Source organism: Leptidea sinapis, chromosome 24 (assembly GCF_905404315.1).
Source record: "Leptidea sinapis chromosome 24, ilLepSina1.1, whole genome shotgun sequence".
Taxonomy (NCBI): domain Eukaryota; kingdom Metazoa; phylum Arthropoda; class Insecta; order Lepidoptera; family Pieridae; genus Leptidea; species Leptidea sinapis.
The window spans coordinates 5,637,076-5,658,059 of record NC_066288.1 but is presented as its reverse complement, the minus strand read 5'-3'; the positions used below and the strand labels follow the sequence as shown (position 1 = coordinate 5,658,059).

The window sequence follows — 20,984 nt, the reverse complement described above, 5'->3', positions numbered from 1 at the left end:
GTACCGGAATATTATGTTACAACCAAGTACCTATCTATACCTATAATAACCGTTTATATTGCTTTTGTAAATAATGTATAGTATATATAAAATTTTATCAGGCTGAAATCATAAAGTCAAATAAGTAGGTAGTTAACTAAACAACAATAGCTGTAAAGCAATGTTGACAATTGAAGACTACAGGATTATACTTACTGACTAAGTAAGAAACAATGTAATAAAATACTTATGGCCATAAATACTGTTACAATAACAAAATATACCGTTTGAATTCTCAGTCCAATGTTCATTATTGTACAAGTACAATTGATTGGTACAATGAAGTTTTCCCTGTTTGGGGACAGTCTGTACGTTCACGTATTTATAAGTATATATATTTAAGTATGATCAAAGCAGAGAAAGAAAGAATATGAAGAAATCCTGTCCCGAGAGCTCATGAATTATCTCGGGAAACGAATAAAGCACACAGAATCACGTCACAAAGTGTTGTAAAAGATGAGGTGACAGACTAGTTAGCTTGTAAGACCGACTGAATATTACTTAACTCATAATTTAAAACTTAATAGGTACATTAGGTCAAAATAACAACCTGTATTTACTGACGAGAAAGTTATTACTATCGAGTTCCATTTTTAAATAAGCAGAACGGAGTTTATGCTCAATGATCTATAGAAACTTCTCAATGAGTCAGCACAGTTCAACGTGAGCATTATATCATTATTATGAGGTGACAGTTTGGAGTTTGATGGGGTGTTAGCTATCAAGCAGTTACTGAGCCTTATTTTTGTAAAAAAAGTGTCAAAACCATTTGTGGGGAAGAAGAATGACAGTTTCAGACAGACAGACACCATGTTTCTAAACCAAGAATAGTAAGTACTTTACATCAGATTCAGTACCGGGTCATCCAAGCAAGTGTAGTTCGATGAACATTCCTGACGACTTTGTCAGAACTTGACTGGTCGTCATATAGTAATATAGAATCGATTACATCTCCATCGATTCTGGGAGTCATGTTAAGTATAGGAGCAAGGAAATGAGTAAACTAGGGAATGTTCTCAAATAAATTACTAGGATGACGCAATGGCTCGTCGTACCGCTTTGCTACGGCGTATATTTGAGCGAAGCGTGGTAAACTAAGTCTGTGTACAAAAACAAAACAATATTAATCCAAACAAAAACAATAAAAATTATCTTTTGCAATTTGGCGCCATATTTAAACAAGAGGAATTAGCGCCTTATTTGGTCATATGAGAATTTCGTTTTTTTTTTATAAATATAAATAGCGCTTGCTTATTTAGAATAATTTGTATATCATGATTGTTTTTAGTTATAATAATTCAATCAAGTCGAAATTCAAAATTCTGTCTTGATAATAACCTAGAAAATTTCGAAAGCTTTCTATGAGTCCAAAAATTTTAAAATCAGTCCAGAAATGGCCGAGAATCAATTTAACAGAGATATCAATTGGAGTCACCCTGTGGAAGCTCCGCTCAGCTTCGCTTCGCTCATTACTTTTCCGAAAATTTACAAATAGTAAGTACTTACGTCGGTTGAGAGTTCGAATGCAAGACGTGATGGCGTGGGCACTGGGTGCTGTGTCGTATGTGTATATTGTATCTGTTACTAGTTAGAACAAATATGTCGATGAAAGTTATGATTTTTGAATTTAAACAAACAAAAGTGCACTTTAATGCATGGATGTAGATGTCATGTTGTGACAGCACAAACTTGTTAAGCTCATCGAAGTAGTCGCACTGAAAAGTAGCTTAAAATGCGGCCAAGCGCTACTATGTTTTGCATAGGTTAGTACAGCTGCCCGCCCGTCCCCGCATTCCTGCACCCCAATGTCATAGCAATCCTGAAAGTGTTTTTTCTACGAGGGTACCTACTCTGCTTAAGTTGAAGTATCCATCGCCACCCGTCGCTTATCGCTTAACTGTGAAGGCTACGAAGGAATAAAACCGAGACACCTCGCTCAATGATTAATGTGAAGTTCTTCAACATCGGGTTTGAGGTCCACCGACATAAACGCCGACCGCGAAAACCTTGAGACGGAGAGGCCAGCTTTGTTGTTCCTCACGAAGACGCAGATATCTCGACACATCGACACGACGAATTTAAAATATCAAGGGTACAAGTAACCGCGTGGGCTCGGGAGTATCAGTGATTCGCGTGGTCAATGTCGCTATTACCTACACTTATTTGCGGCAATTTGGGAAATGGTTCATAAGGCATATTATACTCGTAATACAGTTGTGATCATCATTAAAATCCACATCGAAATATCTTCGATCTTTGCATGAACATGAATTCTATTCAGATAAGGAGTCCGTGTATTTGTTTCAGATGCTATATACCCGAATGTGACGACATAAACCCAAAATACAAAGTACCGTGGTGGCCATCAGATGTCATCCATGACAAATGTTCTGCACCCAAATTTACCGGCTACGATGGAAACTCTTGCACCAATGAGAGCTTTTCCAGAAACGAGACAGAAATGTGCACCAAATGGGTGTATGAAAGTAACAATACTATAGTTGGTGAGGTATGCAGTACACATCCTAAAATCTACTTACTTAAATAATTTAGCAAAGCTACTAAGTACTTCATGGCTTATTAATCTAGCTATGTACTAACTTTGTAAAACACCAATTCAAGATTTTATACGCACGCAATACATGATTTTCCGGTATGGAAAATGATATGATATATCATAGCTAAAAATAGAGTAATATTAGTAAGTATTGCAATACTTATGCAAATACATATTATGAAGATTCATAAAGTAAATATTGCACCATAAACAAAAGATTTTGGTTGGTATTATAGGATAAAGCATATCTTATATTATTTGTACTGTGTCAACAAAAGTGTAAAATACACAAATTGTTTCTAATTGTCTTACAATAAATTACAGCTCAACCTTGCCTGTCAGCCGTGGAAAATTAATAGCATTGGTATGATACACAACATAGGGCTGGACATATCTATGGTTGTCGCTGGATGGCTTTCAGATAAGTTAGTATCAATTATATTGTTGTAAACATACTTGTTCGTAAAGTGAGACTTATTACATCGTTCTTAGGGCCATAAACCGAACTATAACACACACGTGCATTATAGTAATAATTACACACTAGTGCATAATAGAATTATCGGCTACCTAGTTTCCGTTGACCCTCCTCTGGGATCGTCGGACCACTGCCTGATCCGGAGCACCGTGCCGATCACGCGCCTAACACGGCCCCGCTTCTTAGGCTGTCGCTGCGTGTGGCACTATAGGTCAGCAGAGTGGGACGAGATGCGGTGCTTTTTTGCATCCTACCCGTGGAGGCAGATCTGTTTTTCGCTGGGAGATCCAGATGCCGCTGCTGACGCTGTTGCTGATGTGGTACTGCAAGGTAGGGAAGTCTTCATTCCATCCTCCTCTGTGCCTATCGGTGGCAGGACCTAACCATGGTTTGACCGCTCCTGCAAAATGGCCTCTCGCCGAAAGCAGGAGTGCTATCAGGCTTGGGTCAGTGCGGTGGTATCTAAGGATGTGAATTCCAGCGAACTTAAAAAACACTTCAATCATGCCTCCAGGTCCTTCAAAAGAGTTATTGCTGACGCGAAGTCGAAGCACATTGGCAGAATTGGCAAGAGACTTGCACGCCTTCCCTCGGGAACTCGTGCGTTCTGGTCGCTCGCCAAGGCTGTCCAAGGAAACTTCTGCCAGCCAGCCATTCCGCCACTGCACAGGGATGATGACTCGCTGGCCCATGACGCGAAAGAGAAAGCTGATCTCCTGGGCTCCCTCTTCGCGTCCAACTCGACTCTGGATGACCTAGGTGCACCACCACCGCATATTCCGCGGTGCGATTCTTATATGCCGGAGGTAAAAATCCGGCATGGTGCCGTGCTTAAGGCGCTTCTCACCTTGGACATTCACAAATCGAGCGGGCCCGATGGCATTCCCCCGATAGTGCTGCGGACATGTGCTCCGGAACTGGCGCCGGTCCTTACCCGTCTTTTCCGGCTCTCCTACTCATCAGGCGTAGTCCCGAAATTATGGAAGGCGGCTTTAGTGCACCCGATCCCTAAGAAAGGTGTACGCTCAGATCCGTCCAACTACCGCCCCATTGCTATTACCTCCATTTTCTCCAAAGTAATGGAGTCGATCATCAACCGCCAGCTCTTGGGATACCTAGAGGGGCACCAGCTGATCAGCGACTGCCAGTACGGTTTCCGTCAGGGTCGCTCAGCTGGTGATCTTCTTGCGTACCTCACCCATAAATGGGCCCAAGCGGTTGAGTCGAAGGGAGAGGCGTTGGCGGTGAGTTTGGACATAGCCAAGGCCTTTGATCGGGTGTGGCATAAAGCGCTTATAGCGAAACTGCCATCCTATGGGCTTCCCGAGAAGTTGTGCAAATGGGTCACTAGCTTTTTGGCTGATCGGAGCATCAAGGTTGTTATCAACGGTGCATGCTCTGACTTGAAACCCATAAACTCTGGTGTCCGCAAGGCTGCGTGCTATCCCCTACGCTGTTTCTTCTGCATATCAATGATATGCTGCAAATCAGCAATATTCATTGCTATGCGGACGACAGCACGGGGTATGCTTCCTACACTGGCCGTGCCAACATGTCCCAGGATAGCGTCGACGAGAACCGGATCCAACTTGTATCTGAAATCGAGACTATGCCTTGCAAAGTCTCGGAATGGGGCCGACAAAATTTAGTCCAATTCAACCCCAAGAAGACACAAGTTTGTGCGTTCACCACTAAAAAGTCTCCCTTTGTCGTATCCCCTCGATTCGAGATCACTCCTCTAACTGCCGCAGCCTGTATTGGCATACTTGGCGTCGATATATCGAGCGACGTTCAGTTCCGTGGTCACTTGGAAGAGAAGGCCAAACTGGCCTCTAAAAAGCTTGGTGTACTCAGTAAGGCGAGACAGTACTTCACTAAAAGCCACCGCCTGTAACTTTATAAGGCGCAAATTCGGCCTCACAAGAGTACTGTTCTCACCTCTGGGCGGGTGCTCCCCAGTACCAGCTTCTTCCATTTGACCGCATACAACGAAGAGCGGCTCGAATCATCGACGATCAAGTCATCTCCGATCGGCTTGATTCTCTAGCATTGCGTAGAGATGTGGGTTCTCTCTGCATCTTCTACCGCATTTATCACGGGGAGTGCTCAGAGGAGCTGTTCGGGTTGATTCCAGCGGCCGAATTCCACCATCGGACATTACGTCTTCCCGAACAGATACGACTTAGGGACCTTCAAGAAAAAAGCATACTCCCACCTTAAAGGCCGGCAACGCATTTCTTGACACACCTGTTGTTGCGGATGTCCATGGGCGGTTGCCTCACCCTCTCCCCATCCCGTGAGCCTCTTGCCCGTTTGCCCCCTCTCATATAAAAAAAAATCCCTATAAAGTAAATATATGAGAGTAAACAAAGCATATTCAATTTAACTGGGTAGTACAGTATTTTGTAACAACAAGGAAGACGAAAAAACATTTATTATTCATAATTCCCAACAATTTGTTAAAAAATACCTAGTCTTGCCATAAATACTGAAACAAAGAAAAACAATTTTCTTTTGATAATAACATTTATTACTTTTGCAGTGTTTTAAAATATATAAAGCGAAGTGGGCCAGCTATCAATAGAAGCACGCACACTTTGCATGGGAAAATACAGAGTACAGATTGTTTTAGGGACTCCAAATTGACTCCAACTGAGCTAAACGTTCGAGTGACGTATGGTCATTAAATCTTGTATGGTTTGTTCAACTCTCAGGTTGTGGCTTCATCTACTGTGTATTAATCCTAGAAGTGAGGGTTGTCACTTAAAAAAAACATAAAAAATTGTTTAGACTCCAAATAATTATCATGGCGTTTAGAGCAAGCCGTTCTCTCTGAAACTGTAATAATCAGTATTATGTATTATTACTACTTATATTATTTATACTCAGTATTATTTGTCAAAGGTATTTATTATCGAAATTCTTCTTGTTTATTGTTGTTCTATTGCTTCTCATCAAATTTAATGTTTCATATTTAGATATCATTTAAATTTTAAGCTTCTGTATGCCGTTATTGCCAAAAAATAGTTTTTTTTAAATAATTACAGGTTTTCCAACAGAAATTCTATGTGTATACCTAATATTAAAACTTACATAATTTATACTTCTAGCTGTTAGGCAACGCATGAAAACAGGCCAGGCTTATTACTTTAGTGTGCATGTCATGCTAAGTCTTACGCTCGCGATATATATGCCACTTTTCTTTAGTGTTGTTTATCGTCATCGTCGTAACTATTAAAATATTAGTCCAAATGATGTAGTGTAAAAGACAAAGTTTACTTATGTAGATAAGTATCTGGTATGTACCCGATGCGATAAAAATATTTATCGTTGATATATGGATCAATTTCTTACTACCAACCAACTGTGCGTTATAAATAAATTGTATTGTATTTTTAAAATAAATGATAAAAAAAGTTCTCTATTGTGGCGATAATGGCTTATACATAAAAGATATTATTTTATGGCGAGATTTTTAGTACTTACTTGAAAAATTATCGTTATATTTAGGATAATTCACACAATATCTTTATAAATTAAAGCATTTATGTTATTCTGATAAAATGGAACGTCCCTTAACTTAGGTAGATTTTCAGTAATGGGGTGTATTTGGTCCTTTAAGGGAACGACATATTGTAGGACATATCTACAATCGTGTGAGAATTTCTTTCGTATAAATGGATGATATATTTCATTGCTTTCAGGTTTGGACGCAAGCCAGTTTTCGTTGTATCATCTGTTTGTTGCGTTTTGGGCAGTTTAAAAACGCTTGCAACCTCATACACCATGTACGCGACTTGCGAGTTTCTCGAAAGTGTTTTTTCGGGAGGAGCTTTCACAGCTGGAAGTGTATTAAGTAAGTACAAACAGAAACGTTACCTCACGCTTCACCCTACAACTCAGTTGAAATAAAAAAAATACTGCACGATACAAGGCTAGTAGGGACGATTTTATACTTACTTGCGGCCGCGCGCTTAACCTGCACGATACAGGGCTAGTAGTGAAGATGTTCTTCTTACTAGAGGCTGGCTACTACTACACTTAGCCGACATTCTGTTTAAAGAATGTTAGTTAGAACAACGGTTAGTTAGATTTGAACTTGAAGCGATAAAAAAGTTTGAAACATTTCTATTTTATCGCTGCAACTCTCTTGTCGAAGGAATTCGAATTCTTAAATCGTCGACGTTGATCTATTTATTTATGCTTAAATCTCGAATACGAATTGATCGACCTCTAATCGAAAACTGTATCGAAGAAAACTGAGTTAATAATCATTAATCTTTTGACATAGTCCAATTTATAATAATATGTTAAATAACATAATTAACTATGGTATCTCTTGTTCTAGTGCTAGAAATAGCTGGTAAACATAGAATTCTTTCGGGAGTTTTATTTGCCTATGCACTCTACATGGGGGAAGCAGTATTGGCTTGTCTCGGAATGCTGGTACCATACTGGAAGAACCTACTTTACTTGTTATGCACGCCATGTATCGTCTTCCTCTCATACATATTTTTCATAAAAGAAAGCCCAAGATGGCAAGTATTAAACGGAAAAATTACAGACGCGAAGAAAACAATGATAATTATGTCTAAATTGAATAATATCGATTTTAGTATGGAAGATATGAACAACATAAGCAATGATAATCTAAAAAATATTTTGATTGGTGATGTTAAAGAATCCAGTGAAGGTTATATTGATGTCATTAAATGTAAAGAAATTTTGAAGAATTTAGCAGTGGCATTCTTCTGTCGGTTTTCTGTCAGCTTTATTTACTACGGGTTGATTGTTAATTCTGTTCTCCTTCCTGGAAATAAGTATACAAATCTATTGCTAGCCGCGTGCATGTCATTTCCTGGAGAATTGATCTCAATGTATTTTATGAATAAAATTGGGAGAAAAACGCCATTAACTGTTGGTTTTATAATTTGCGGCATAGCTTGCGTTGGATGTGGTTATGTACCCGATGGTAAGTTTGAAGAATATTTTATTTATTAACTAAACCCGGCCATTTCTCTTCCATGGTTAAGTCTTCTATTAATTTTTCAATCGAATTCAACAATCTCGATTCTATAAATTCGATTGGCCCAATAATAGATCCCAAAAATACTATTCCATCATTTGGATGCGTGGTGGCTATCCACAGTTCAGTTTTCATGCAACCTTCTTCGTATTACAAAATTATGGATTTAACTGCCCTGCAATGTTCCCTGGTTGATATGTTGTTGATATTGGAACCTCCAAAAAAATTGCCTACGCTCATCTGAAAGGCCAGCAACGCCGCAGTGATTCCTTTGGTTTTGCAAGAGAACATAAGCAGCAATGTTCAATTACCATGAAGGTGATAAACTTACGTATAAATACGCTGGCTTATCCTCCTCTCCTACAAACTGTTCGAAGGTTTAACATTTTCGAAACACCAGTAAATTTAGTTAAGCCGATTTTGATATGCGTACTTAGGTAGTTTGTGGAGGGGAGAAAACGACACGTTATGAATTTTTATCAAAGTAAGTTTAAATTTATATATAAAGGTAGTATTAAGTAATGAATATTTTCACATCAATAACAGATTACAGGCATATATTTCGAATTACAATCTGAGTCGATAGAAACACCGTATTAGAGCTTGGCTGTGTTGTGTGCAGTCGGGGAGGTCAGTCTAATCAAGGCGCCCTGACTGCAAACGTTTCCTTAGTTAAATAGCGCAATGTGCAAGAGAGCATGACTCATAAACGATAAAAATAAATGTTATTGATTCGCATATCTTTTTTACCTGTATAAGATATATATTAGCTTTAAGGGTAAAACACTTTTAGAATAAAGTCCCAGCAACTGTTCAGGCCTTATCTATAAATAAATTTAAATGTTTTATTAAAAAGGACTCTGTCGTAAATCCTATTACTCCGCAGCTGAATATCTAAGTGATTGGACAACTAGATTACGATTAGTTTAAAGCAATAGCATTGACAGTACAATATTGTATATTTTATTAAAAAGAGCGCTTAAATAGAATGCTGGGAGAGTTTCTTGCGTTACTTATTCTCTTTCAGAGCGCCATTTGTTTCCGAAGCGGTGGTAGCGTTCGAAATCACATCAAAAAGAATTCTAAAGGAATCAATTTTGAGAAAACAAATGCCTTTTACCACTTTTTCAGGTTATACTGGTATAAAAATTACATTGTTCTTAATTGGAAAACTAGTAGTAGCAGCTTGTTATACCGGCTTGCTTACTTATACTATGGAATTGTTTCCTACAAGTGTAAGAGGATCTTTAATTGGATTATGTACATTAGCGTCGTCTCTTGGAACGACAACAGCGCCGCTCTCTATGATGATGGTAAGAGTTAGTCGTACTTTTGAATGTTATCTATAATAATTATAGAGTCAGAATGTTATCTATAAATTATTATAGTTCAGTCCTTCAGTTTTATATTTCCTCAACTATAACAAAATCATTTACCACCAAAGAATAATTAAGGTATTCCTTCTATTTAATGAATTCATATAAATTTTGTATAGCTTCCTTCCAGGGGCGTGCATTGGTTTTCTAGCAAGGTAGGCGTAGCTATAGATACAAAAACCTAATAATACTTATAATTCTAAAAAAATATATAGATTATGGGTTGGGGCGTTTATCTTGCGAAACATTTGTTAGGAATTAAGTCGCGGCCAGTGAATGATCAGTAGGCAAGCTTATTACCGCTGTTAAATTGCGAAGACATGTTTTTGGAACATTACATATTAATATAACCTACCTTTTTCTATACTAATATAACTTTAACGGATATGTTTTCAAAATAAATTGTATACAGCGTCGCCTGGGTTGGAGTAGGCACTCTTCCAAAGTGTCTATCAAACGTCTTTTACTAGGTCGATATTTATCGTAAGCTACAACTTACTGGATGTTAAATAGTTAGTTATAGAATAACGGAACTAAATTAACTTTATTACTAGTGGTATATAAGGTAAGCATTGCCTAGGTAATTGCCTATATATAATGCACGCCCCTGCTTCCTTTATCATCGAATTTAATACAGTATTAAAAGATTAGTTAAAACAATTATTTTTTTTATATTTTCAGTCATCAAATTCAATGACACTCACGTCAGTTTGCTTCGGATGCACGGCAGCTATTTCTAGCTTCATTCTCATATTCCCACCAGAGACTAAAGACATGCCGCTTATTGACACCATTGCTGAACTTCGATCTGCACATAATCTAAAAAACCAGTATGGGAAGGATAATCCTGTATGCGACTCTGTGATTTCAAATGATTAAAGGATTAAATTACTACATAAACGAAACTGTGCAGGATATTGAACTATTCGTCGTATTTCTTTTATTGCACAAGTTAAATGCGTAGTACTATTTCAAAAGCTACAGATATATTGTCACAGTAAAAGTCGTCGAAATAATCTTAAATAAGAACTAACTACGTGTGACAAACATTTTTTTTTTTTTTTTATGGAATAGGAGGACAAACGAGCGTACGGGTCACCTGGTGTTAAGTGATCACCGCCGCCCACATTCTCTTGCAACACCAGAGGAATCACAAGAGCGTTGCCGGCCTTTAAGGAAGGTGTACGCGCTTTTTTTGAAGGTACCCATGTCGTATCGTCCCCGAAACACCGCACAAGGAAGCTCATTCCACAGCTTTGTAGTACGAGGGAGAAAGCTTCTTGAAAACCGCACTGTGGAGGACCGCCACACATCCAGATGGTGGGGATGATATCCTAACTTGTGGCGTGTCGTGCGATGGTGAAATTCGGCGGCAGGAATCAGGTTAAACAGCTCTTCGGAACACTCCCCGTGATAAATGCGGTAGAAGACACACAATGAAGCGACGTCTCTACGCAACGCCAAGTGATCCAGCCGTTCACAGAGCACTGAGTCCCCGACAATTCGAGCTGCTCTACGTTGCACGCGGTCAAATGGATCGAGCAGATACTGGGGTGCACCAGACCAGAGATGACAGCAATACTCCATGTGTGGCCGGACCTGCGCTTTGTAGAGCGCTAGAATGTGGGCCGGCTTGAAGTATTGCCGTGCTCTATTGATGACGCCCAGCTTCTTCGAAGCCAATTTGGCTTTGCCCTCCAGATGGCCACGGAATTGGCAATCGCTCGAGATTTCGAGACCCAGTATTCCGATACTAGGCGCGGCTTTAAGAGAAGTGTTCTCGAAGAGCGGTGATACGACAAATGGGGTTTTTTTAGTGGTAAACGCGCAAACTTGAGTCTTCTGGGGGTTAAATTTGACAAGGTTCAATTTACCCCATTCTGCGACCTTCTCGAGAGAGGACTCGATAGAAGACACAAGTTTCTCCCGGCACTGGTCGACGATTTCCCGAGAACCTGCATGGCCCGTGTATACGGCATCACGATTGGAGAAATGCCATCCGGCCCGCTCGACTTCCTGACGTCCAACGAAAACAGAGCTCGCCTAACAGTTTTCTGTCTGAACTGTACTTCAGGCATAGAGCTCTGACACAGCGGGATGGTCGGCGGTGTTTTTCCGTTGTCGTCAAGAGTCGAGTTGGAGGCGAAAAGAGCGCACAGGAGCTCGGCTTTCTCTTTTGCCGTATGGGCCAGGGTGTCATTCCTCATGTGCAACGGCGGCATGGACGGCTGGTTGAAGTTACCAAGAGCAGCTTTCGACAACGACCAGAACTTGCGTGTTCCGGTCGGGTAACTGGAAAGCTGCTCGCCGATTTTGACGACGTGCTTAGATTTCGCACGGGCGATTTGCCGCTTAAAAAATCTGGAGGCACGGTTATATTTCCTCTTAAGAACTTTGCAGTTCGGATCCTTTGTGCCCAGCGCCGCAACCCAAGTTCGATACGCCTGTTTTTTGCAGTCAGATGCTGCTTTAACTGACGCATCGAACCAGGGCTGTGATCTGCCACCGATCGGTACTACAGAGCTTGGTATAAAAATATCCATGCCCTGCAGTATCACATCGCCTACTGCAATGGCGCAGGCACTAGGATCATCCGAAGAGAAACAAACCTTGCCCCAAGGGTAGGATGCAAAAAAGGAACGCATCCTATCCCAATATGCTGACTTGTAGTGCCAAACGCGGCGGGTCGCTGGTGGTCTGCGACGTTGGCGTCGGATAGGCACTACACTCCTGACCAGGCAATGGTCGGACGTTCCAAGAGGGGCGTCGACAAAGACCTGGTAACCATCGGGATGTGTAGTCAGCAGAAGATCTAATAAGGACGGCATGTGGCTATCCACATCCGGGAGCCGCGTTGGCGACTCAACCAATTGGGACAGACCATACGCCAATGCAAAATTATGCACAGATCGCCCTGCGTAGTCTGTGGTACGTGATCCAAGCCATTCGGCATTGTACCCGTTGAAATCACCCAAGACCACGATTTCAGCGGAGGGGATCTGTGCAAGCACGACGTCAATTGCAGCTTGAACGCAGCCCATGAGATGATCGGTTTCTGCGTTACCACTATAGGACCTGTAGACACACGCATAGATACGGACGCGGTCGTCTAAATCTACGCGGAGCCAGAGAGTAGACAGGTCCCTACCCTCAAAATTGCCGAGACGGCGACAGCAGATATCCTCCCTAACGTACACACATACCCCGGCATGAGGCAAAAAGTTGTGCTCAATTTTGTACCCGGGGTACGTTAAATATGACGTATCGCTAGGTCGAGATATCTGCGTCTCCGTAAGGAAACACAAGGCCGGCTGCGCCGTCTCAAGGTGGTGGTGGACGGCGATTAAATTGGAGTGAATTCCCCTGATATTGCAAAAGTCCACGTTGAGCGTGGAGCGGGGTGCCGTGGTGCTACTTCGTTTGTCCTCGGTCATGCGCGGTTCTGTGCCCACCCCAGAATACGAAGGGCGGCCCGAGCGAGAGTGCTCGGGGAGGGATTCTCCGGCTCTGGTAGAGCTGGTACCCTCCTGGGGTAATATCTTTTTACGGACCGCTCTCATAATTTGTGTGGGGGGGGGGAAGGGATGGCCTCCGGTCCTCGACACTAACCTATGCGAAACATAGCGGCACTAGGCCGCTACTTCACGCCGGTATTCTGTGCGAGTGTGGTAATTAACCCGGACGAGTCTGGCCCGATTGTGCTGACGTCATAAGACGGCAGCGTGACTCTCCCACTTCTAAAAAGCCCTTAGTCGCCTCTTACGACACCCATGGGCCTGGGACTCCCCTATTCTTTTTACGCCCCGGAGAAAGTACAGGGCATGAACATCAGTTCAGATTTGAAATTTTAGTGTAAAAAGAGGAATTGTTAAAAATTAATGCCTAGTTAAAGTGATTACTCAGCTCTTACAAGAAATGTTAGAATAGTTATAATAGTTGTTTTAATAAAAATATACTACTTTAATGTTGTCTTTCATTCATTTTTTCTTGCATTAATTTATGTAATGTGAGTGCCCATTTTTTATCAAATGGTCTGAAGTCATCGTCATCATCCTCGGTAGACCCTTGTATTGTATTGTAAATGTATAATATTATAACATAGGATGATCATCACAGTTATCATACAACCCGCAATTTGACAATTAGAAGACAATTTTTCATGAGGGGTAATTCTGAAAAGTCTGAATTGCCAAGAATGAAAGTCCAGACACAGTTAAGATTGAACGTAAATAATATAAGTAAGGAAGTGGCAGCGTTATTTACCTCTGCGCTCTGTGAAGTGTCTCCAGATCCCCTAATGATATGCATCGTCTCATGAGACAGTCCAAAAGGCAGTCGGTTCCTCCGCTTAGCTTATACTCATAAGTGACTATATCGAACATTATTTGTCATGCTTCTCTTTATACTTCGTTGGCGGGATTTGACTCAAGGAGCTTTCTTCCTCGTACTACAAAGCTGTGGAATGAGCTTCCTTGTGCGGTGTTTCCAGGACGATACGACATGGGTACCTTCAAAAAAAGCGAATACGCCTTCCTTAAAGGCCGGCAACGCTCTTGTGATTCCTCTGGTGTTGCAAGAGAATGTGGGCGGTGGTGATCACTTAACACCAGGTGTCACGTACGCTCGTTTGTCCCCCTATTCCATAAAAAAAATGAAAAATACTGGGCTTAACTCTGTCATATGACTCTAGGACCAAATGGCAAATATCCCGCATCAAACTAAAGAATATTCACGTAAATCGGATCACAAATTGGATTATGCTATAATCGGTGTACATACATCAAAAAAATAACAATCAAGAATTGAGAACGTTCTCCTTTTTGAAGTCGGATAGTAACTGTTTATCATACAGAGTGTAATTGTAGGTTCATATTCGTATTTTTAATGTATAATGTTAATAATTTTGAGTCTACTTTAATAATATGATAATTATTTTAAATTATTAACTTTTGTTAGTAGTTCACTAACGTCAAAGAAATTTTACTTGAAAGGCGCGTAAATATATGGTATACAAATTTCTTTTCTGCGCCCGGCTTCGGTGGAAAGCATTCGAGTTTTTTCGAGGAGGTTTCTACTTTTCTAGTCGATAGGGGGCGCTTACGCGAACACCCGAGCCAGAGATAAGGGCCCTGCGTCAGAGCCTAAATTCCACGGCAGGTAAACTTCATACAAATTATTTCAACCTTTTTTTATTTATTTTATTTCAAACTTTATTTTTAGGAGTGGTAGTGCCATGTTGGGTCCTCACGGATACAACCGAATTGGGTCGGCACACCCGGAGAAATACCACTCCCCCACTCGAAACCGGCGTGAAATAGCGGCTATGCTGCAGTGCTTCGTCCGGTGAGTGGGGTATCCGGAGGCCTACACCCCCCCTCCCAAATGGCACCACAGACTAAAAAGCGACTACTCCAGGATGGTACCAGGCTATGCAGCCCTGGAGAATCCGTCCCTGGGCGTCCACAATTAGGGCCTGTACCTAACAGTGGTTGCCCAGGCTGCCCCGCGTATTCTGGAGGGGCAAATCTGCGCTGACTCGGGGCAAACTGAGCAGGAGGCTCAAACCACCCTCCTCCACACTCGCTGTGGACTTTTGCAACATCAGGAGGCTTCGATCACATTTAAATGCCGTCTACTTCCACCTGGAGACGGCGAAGCCGGCCCTGCTCTTTTTAACCGAGACACAGATAGCCTCCCTGGCTGATTCATCTTACCTTTCCTACCCGGGGTATAATTTGGAACACTCCTTTATACCACGGGCTGGCGTGTGCGCTTACGTCAGGGAGGATGTCTGTTCTCGACGCCTGAGTTTTCTTGAAGGACAGGACCTATCCATCATCTGGCTGCGTGTAGACTACGATGACCATCCGCGAATCTACGCATGCCTGTATAGGTCCCATAGCGGTAACGCAGAGACTGACCGGCTCCTCGAAAACATCCAAATGGCTACAGATTCCGTGTTGGAGCAGATCCCCACTGCAGAGATCGTGTTTCTTGGCGATTTTAACGCCCACCACGCCGAATGGCTAGGCTCACGTACCACCGATCATGCAGGAGGATCTGTGCACGACTTCGCCTTAGCATATGGTCTGACGCAACTGGTTATTGCGCCAACGCGAATCACAGATGTGCAAGATCTTCACTGTTGGACCTTCTGTTGACCTCACATCCGGACGGCTACCTAGTTTCCGTTGACCCTCCTCTGGGATCGTCGGACCACTGTCTGATCCGGAGCACCGTGCCGATCACGCGCCTAACACGGCCCCGCTTCTTAGGCTGTCGCCGCGTGTGGCACTATAGGTCAGCAGAGTGGGACGAGATGCGGTGCTTTTTTGCATCCTACCCGTGAAGGCAGATCTGTTTTTCGTTGGGAGATCCAGATGCTGCTGCTGACGCTGTTGCTGATGGGTACTGCAAGGTATGGAACTCTTCATTCCATCCTCCTCTGTGCCTATCAGTGGCAGGTCCCAACCATGGTTTGACCGCTTCTGCAAAATGGCCTCTCGTCGAAAGCAGGAGTGCTATCAGGCTTGGGTCAATGCGGTGGTATCTAAGGATGTGAATTCCAGCGAACTTAAAAACACTTCAATCATGCCTCCAGGTCCACAAAAGAGTTATTGCTGACGCGAAGTCGAAGCACATTGGCAGAATTGGCGAGAGACTTGCACGCCTTCCCTCGGGAACTCGTGCGTTCTGGTCGCTCGCCAAGGCTGTCCAAGGAAACTTCTGCCAGCCAGCCATTCCGCCACTGCACAGGGATGATGACTCGCTGGCCCATGACGCGAAAGAGAAAGCTGATCTCCTGGGCTCCCTCTTCGCGTCAAACTCGACTCTGGATGACCAAGGTGCACCACCACCGCATATTCCGCGGTGCGATTCATATATGCCGGAGGTAAAAATCCGGCATAGTGCCGTGCTTAAGGCGCTTCTCACCTTGGACATTCACAAATCGAGCGGGCCCGATGGCATTCCTCCGATACTGCTGCGGACATGTGTTCCGGAACTGGCGTCGGTCCTTACCCGTCTTATCCGGCTCTCCTACTCATCAGGCGATGTCCCGAAATTATGGAAGGCGGCTTTAGTGCACCCGATCCCTAAAAAAGGTGTACGATCAGATCCGTCCAACTACCGCCCCATTGCCATTACCTCCATTTTCTCCAAAGTAATGGATTCCATCATCAACCACCAGCTCTTGGGATACCTAGAGGGGCACCAGCTGATCAGCGACTGCCAGTACAGTTTCCGTCAGGGTCGCTCAGCTGGTGATCTTCTTGCATACCTCACCCATAAATGGGCGCAAGCGGTTGAGTCGAAGGGAGAGGCGTTGGCGGTGAGTTTGGACATAGCGAAGGCCTTCGGGTGTGGCATAAAGCGCTTATAGCGAAACTGCCATCGGCTTCCCGAGAAGTTGTGCAAATGAGTCACTAGCTTTTTGGCTGACGGATATAAAGATATCAACGGTGCATGCTCCGACTTAACACCCATAAACGCTGGTGTCCCGCAAGGCTGCGTGCTATCCCCTACGCTGTTTCTTCTGCAGATCTCTGGGGCACAAAACCGTATTGCTTGGGGTTAACCTTAGGTAGTATGTGCCACCTTATCCTGGAGATCATCAGTTTTTCCAGGATTTTCCCAAGAATAGATAACAACCCTAACAACCCGGTCTGTATGACTTAGGACTTGTGTAGTCATTTTTTAATGGTTTCCTTAGAATTATTACTGCTGCTTCTTTCCAGGGAGCAGGAAAGCACGATAGCTCCAGGCACTTATTCATTATTGCCAAAAACAGTTCAATGTCATGGTTAATGGCAGCTTGGCATATATCGGCTGTAAAGCCATCAGGACCTGGGGCCTTTTTGGCATTGAAACTGGCAGCTACTCGCTTCAGTTCAACTTGTGTGAAGCATGGATCCATTACCTCTTCTATTCTTGCGGCTGTTCTTCGTGTATCTTTGGGTTAGGTTAGGTTAGGTTTTTCTTTTTTTTTCCCAGTAGGCCTACCTCCCTGGCAGCTGACGCTCCAGGGCCGAGGAGCTACTATTCTTAACAACTACTTTCTCCCTACCGTAGCTCGTAGGGGTTGAGGGTGGGATAATAATTTATTGTCTATAACATTTATTTGGTCGCTTACACTCTAACAAACTATTTCTTAACTGCGGTACAGTTCTGCTGCCTCTCGGATTCTCAGGTCGAGTGGCAAGATACCTGACAGGATCAGCAACGCACTCAAACTGGCGGTTTTGTAGGCCCGGCTGATCTTCTGCGCGAACCCGCGCTGAACTGCGTCCAGCAACTTCCGCACTCCGACTTGATCTACGGCTGGGACCCAGACGCTTGAAGCGTAAAGTACGATTGGCTCCACAGCGGCGATGTAGATGGTCCTGAGCACCTCTGGGTTCAGACCCCAGGTTGTCTTAGCCGCCCTTGACAATTGGCCATAGATGGCCGTTGCCTTTCGGCAAACGTCAATGACGTGCGGCTTAAAAGACAACCTGTGGTCAATTATAAGACCCAGGATCTTGGTTTCAGTGACCATCTTTATGCTTTCGCCGCCCATGGTGATCTGAATTGGTGTTAGTTTCAGTTTCTTGGTGATCACCATGGCGTTGGTTTTGTGTGGAGCAAATCGCAGCTTATTGCCCAAGCCTCAGTCGTAGACCCGCCGGAGGACGGAGTTAGCGGTCCGTGCGATAGTCTCCGGAGAGGAGCCCGAGAAGACGAGCACTACGTCGTCGGCGAAGGCTTGCACGCGCAGGCCCTCTTCCTCGAGGGCGCCCAGCAACGGATCAATCAAGAGGTTCCAGAATATGGGCCCCCCAATCGATCCCTGAACGCACCCTTTGGTCGCGGGCCTTACGCATTCGGCGCCCGCATAGCGAATAACGACCTCGCGATCATTGAGGTAACTGCACACGGCGGAGTTCAGATTTCGCGGGCATTTCCTGGCGGCCAGCAGATGTTTTATAGCCGGCCACCAGGCGCTGTCGAATGCCCCCTCTATGTCTAGAGATACCATCAATACTACCTAATACTCTTTGCCCTAACCTCAGCTCTGATGTGCTCGATCAAGGCAAAGAGGGCATCTTCAGTGCTTCGCTGTGGCATAAAGCCGAATTGGCCCGGGTTAATCGTCGGCAGTACGTGCCACTTTATCCGGCGTACCATCATCTTTTCCAAAGTCTTACCGTGGATTGACAAAAGTCCAATCGGACGGTAGTAGTAAGTGTCACGACTGCCGCACGCTTCCACGGCTTCGGGAAGTATCCCACAGCGAGGCACCTGTTGGCTATCTCTAGGAAGAGCCGCTCATCTGCCTCAATGCTCTTGGCACTGATGTCAGCTGTGAACGCATCTGATCCAGGTCCTTTGCGAGCGCTGAAATCGTGAACCGCCTCCCTGAGTTCCGCAAGGGTGAAAGGCGGATCGTCCTCTGTGCAAGATAACTCGCTCAGAGGGCGGTCCACCTCTCTCCTTATTGCGGAATGTACGGGAGTGTCGTCCTCAACTCTATCGTCCGGGAAAAACGTAGCTGCAAGGAGTTCTGCACTTTGCTTGGGATCAAGAGTCACTCCGTCCTTCACAAGAAGTTGATCTTCTTGCTTTTTCGAGGTTTGACGGAGTACTCTGTAGATACCGTCCCACAGGCTTTCACCTGTTTGCGCTGTGCAGTACTCCTTCCAGCTATGGGTCTGTGCCGCTTGCGCGGCAGACTCATACTTTTCCCGGGCGTCGAGATACTGACGGACGACGAATTCCCTCCTTATTGGGGCTGCGCAGCGGATGCGATTCTTCTTAGTAACCGCATCACGCTTCAGGGCCCGAAGTTCGGAGGTCATCCACGGAGGTTCATATTTCAACGTTCGCAACAGCTTTGGGATTGCAGCCTCACACGCTTGGCGAACCGCCTCCTGATACTCGAGGACAACATTTTCGATGTCCTCGGGGGCGGTTATGGCCGTCACTCTATCCACTCGGATTTGGCGGTTCTGTAGCTGTATGATAAGTTCCTGCTGGAACTTATCCCAGTCTGCCTTTCGGGTGTTATAAATCCGAGTGGTTGGTGCTGGGCCGGGTGCCTTCGCACGGCCAGCGCGGAGTCCTATCCTTAGAGCGTTGTGATCGGAACTGACCATGTCGGGGTCCACCCTCCAGGACTCCATCCTTGGCAAGATACTTCGGCTGCACACCGTAATGTCGACTCTGCTTGTACAGAGCCGACCTGCCCGAACCACTTGGAATGTTGGTTCGGTACCAGTGTTCAGGATGTGCAGCTGGTTGTCGTCGAAGTATCCTGCCAATTCGGCTCCCCGGTGGTCCTCGTCTGCGCTTCCCCACCATGGGCTCCACGCATTGAAGTCACCCCCGATCACAACACTTAAAGTTCCCAACTTGGATCGGACGCTGGACAGACGTTCCAGGTATGAATCCAGGGGCTTATCCCCTTTCAGGTAGGCGGACACTATTCCAAGTGTCCAGTCGGAGAACTCTATGGTAATTGCCACTATGTTTTCCGACTGGAGGCTCGGGTTACACCTAACATGGAGGTCTTTATCAAAGACCGCTATTGCGAGATTGGTCTTACTTATCCCCTGGTCCATCTGAAAGACGCGGACCCCCGGATACCGCTTCAAGGCACCTTGATTACCTGTGTAGGGTTCCTGCAGCAGTGCCAGGCTCACCTTCTGACTGACAGCTTCTGCCATCAGTTCATCGGTTGCCAATCGCTTCCGCTGCAGGTTTACCTGTATCATGTGCCTCGAAGCAGCATCCCTGGGACCGCGTCCACCTGGATTTATGACCGCGGTGCCCTCAGCAGTAACTCACGCCGAGGCGGGCAATGGCATCCCATTTCCGCCTCACCGGACAGTCGTCGCTGAATGCACCGTGATCCGTCTTGTCCAGCTTAGCGTGTCTACAGTTGACACAGCTGGGCGGCTCCCCTGTGACATAGTCGGGGCATTCGGCCCTCACGTGTGGCCCCCCGCAGTGACTGCAAAGGTCCGAAGACTCTTTGCAGTGGCGCCGCCCGTGTCCGAAGGCTAGACATTTCGAACACTGGATGAGCGGCGAGAAGTCCTCCACCCTAGATCGCTTTTAGTCCAGGTGGACGGATCCCCCGTCGACCATGCGGCGCCATAGCGGAGGGGCCACCCGCAAGACAAGATGCATGAGGTGCGGGTTGCGGCACCTTCGGCGGAAGCATGCCTCCGCCGTTTGGTGGTCTTTATGGAGGCCAGTGAAGAGCTCCTTGTTCTGAGCTCTTAGGGCCACTATGACCTCCTCATCCTTGAGGCAAGAGAGGACGTCCCTGATGATAATCATCGGGTTTTTCCCTCTCGCCTCTTGGAATTTGAGGCCCGAAGCAGCCCCGAGCCGCGTTTTCACGGCCTCCACCTCACCCTTTGTGCCGCATGTCAGCACCACCTTCCTATTCCGTACCATGCGTACGCTGTCTACTTTGGCGCCGGTCTTTGTTGCGTCAACGGCCTTTCTGATTTTGGTGACCAC

General features: G+C 44.8%; 1 protein-coding gene across 6 annotated transcripts in view; it reads left to right on the top strand.

Annotated features, from left to right (window-relative positions):
- The window catches only part of LOC126971597 (solute carrier family 22 member 2-like), an 82,624-nt gene that overhangs the window by 1,980 nt on the left and 59,660 nt on the right, over nt 1–20,984 (top strand). The window contains exons 2-7 of one of the 6 annotated variants that reach the window (XM_050817934.1): nt 2,347–2,548; nt 2,921–3,021; nt 6,779–6,930; nt 7,423–8,046; nt 9,232–9,413; nt 10,158–13,440. The exons of 1 other annotated variant lie outside the window; for it this stretch is intronic. In XM_050817934.1, coding sequence (XP_050673891.1) covers nt 2,347–2,548; nt 2,921–3,021; nt 6,779–6,930; nt 7,423–8,046; nt 9,232–9,413; nt 10,158–10,355 — 1,459 coding nt within the window. In that variant the 3' untranslated portion in view covers nt 10,356–13,440. Of the gene's footprint in view, nt 1–2,346; nt 2,549–2,920; nt 3,022–6,778; nt 6,931–7,422; nt 8,047–9,231; nt 9,414–10,157; nt 13,441–20,984 lie in introns of those variants that run through there. 4 more of the 6 variants (XM_050817932.1, XM_050817933.1, XM_050817930.1 and 1 more) reach the window with 4 other exon arrangements.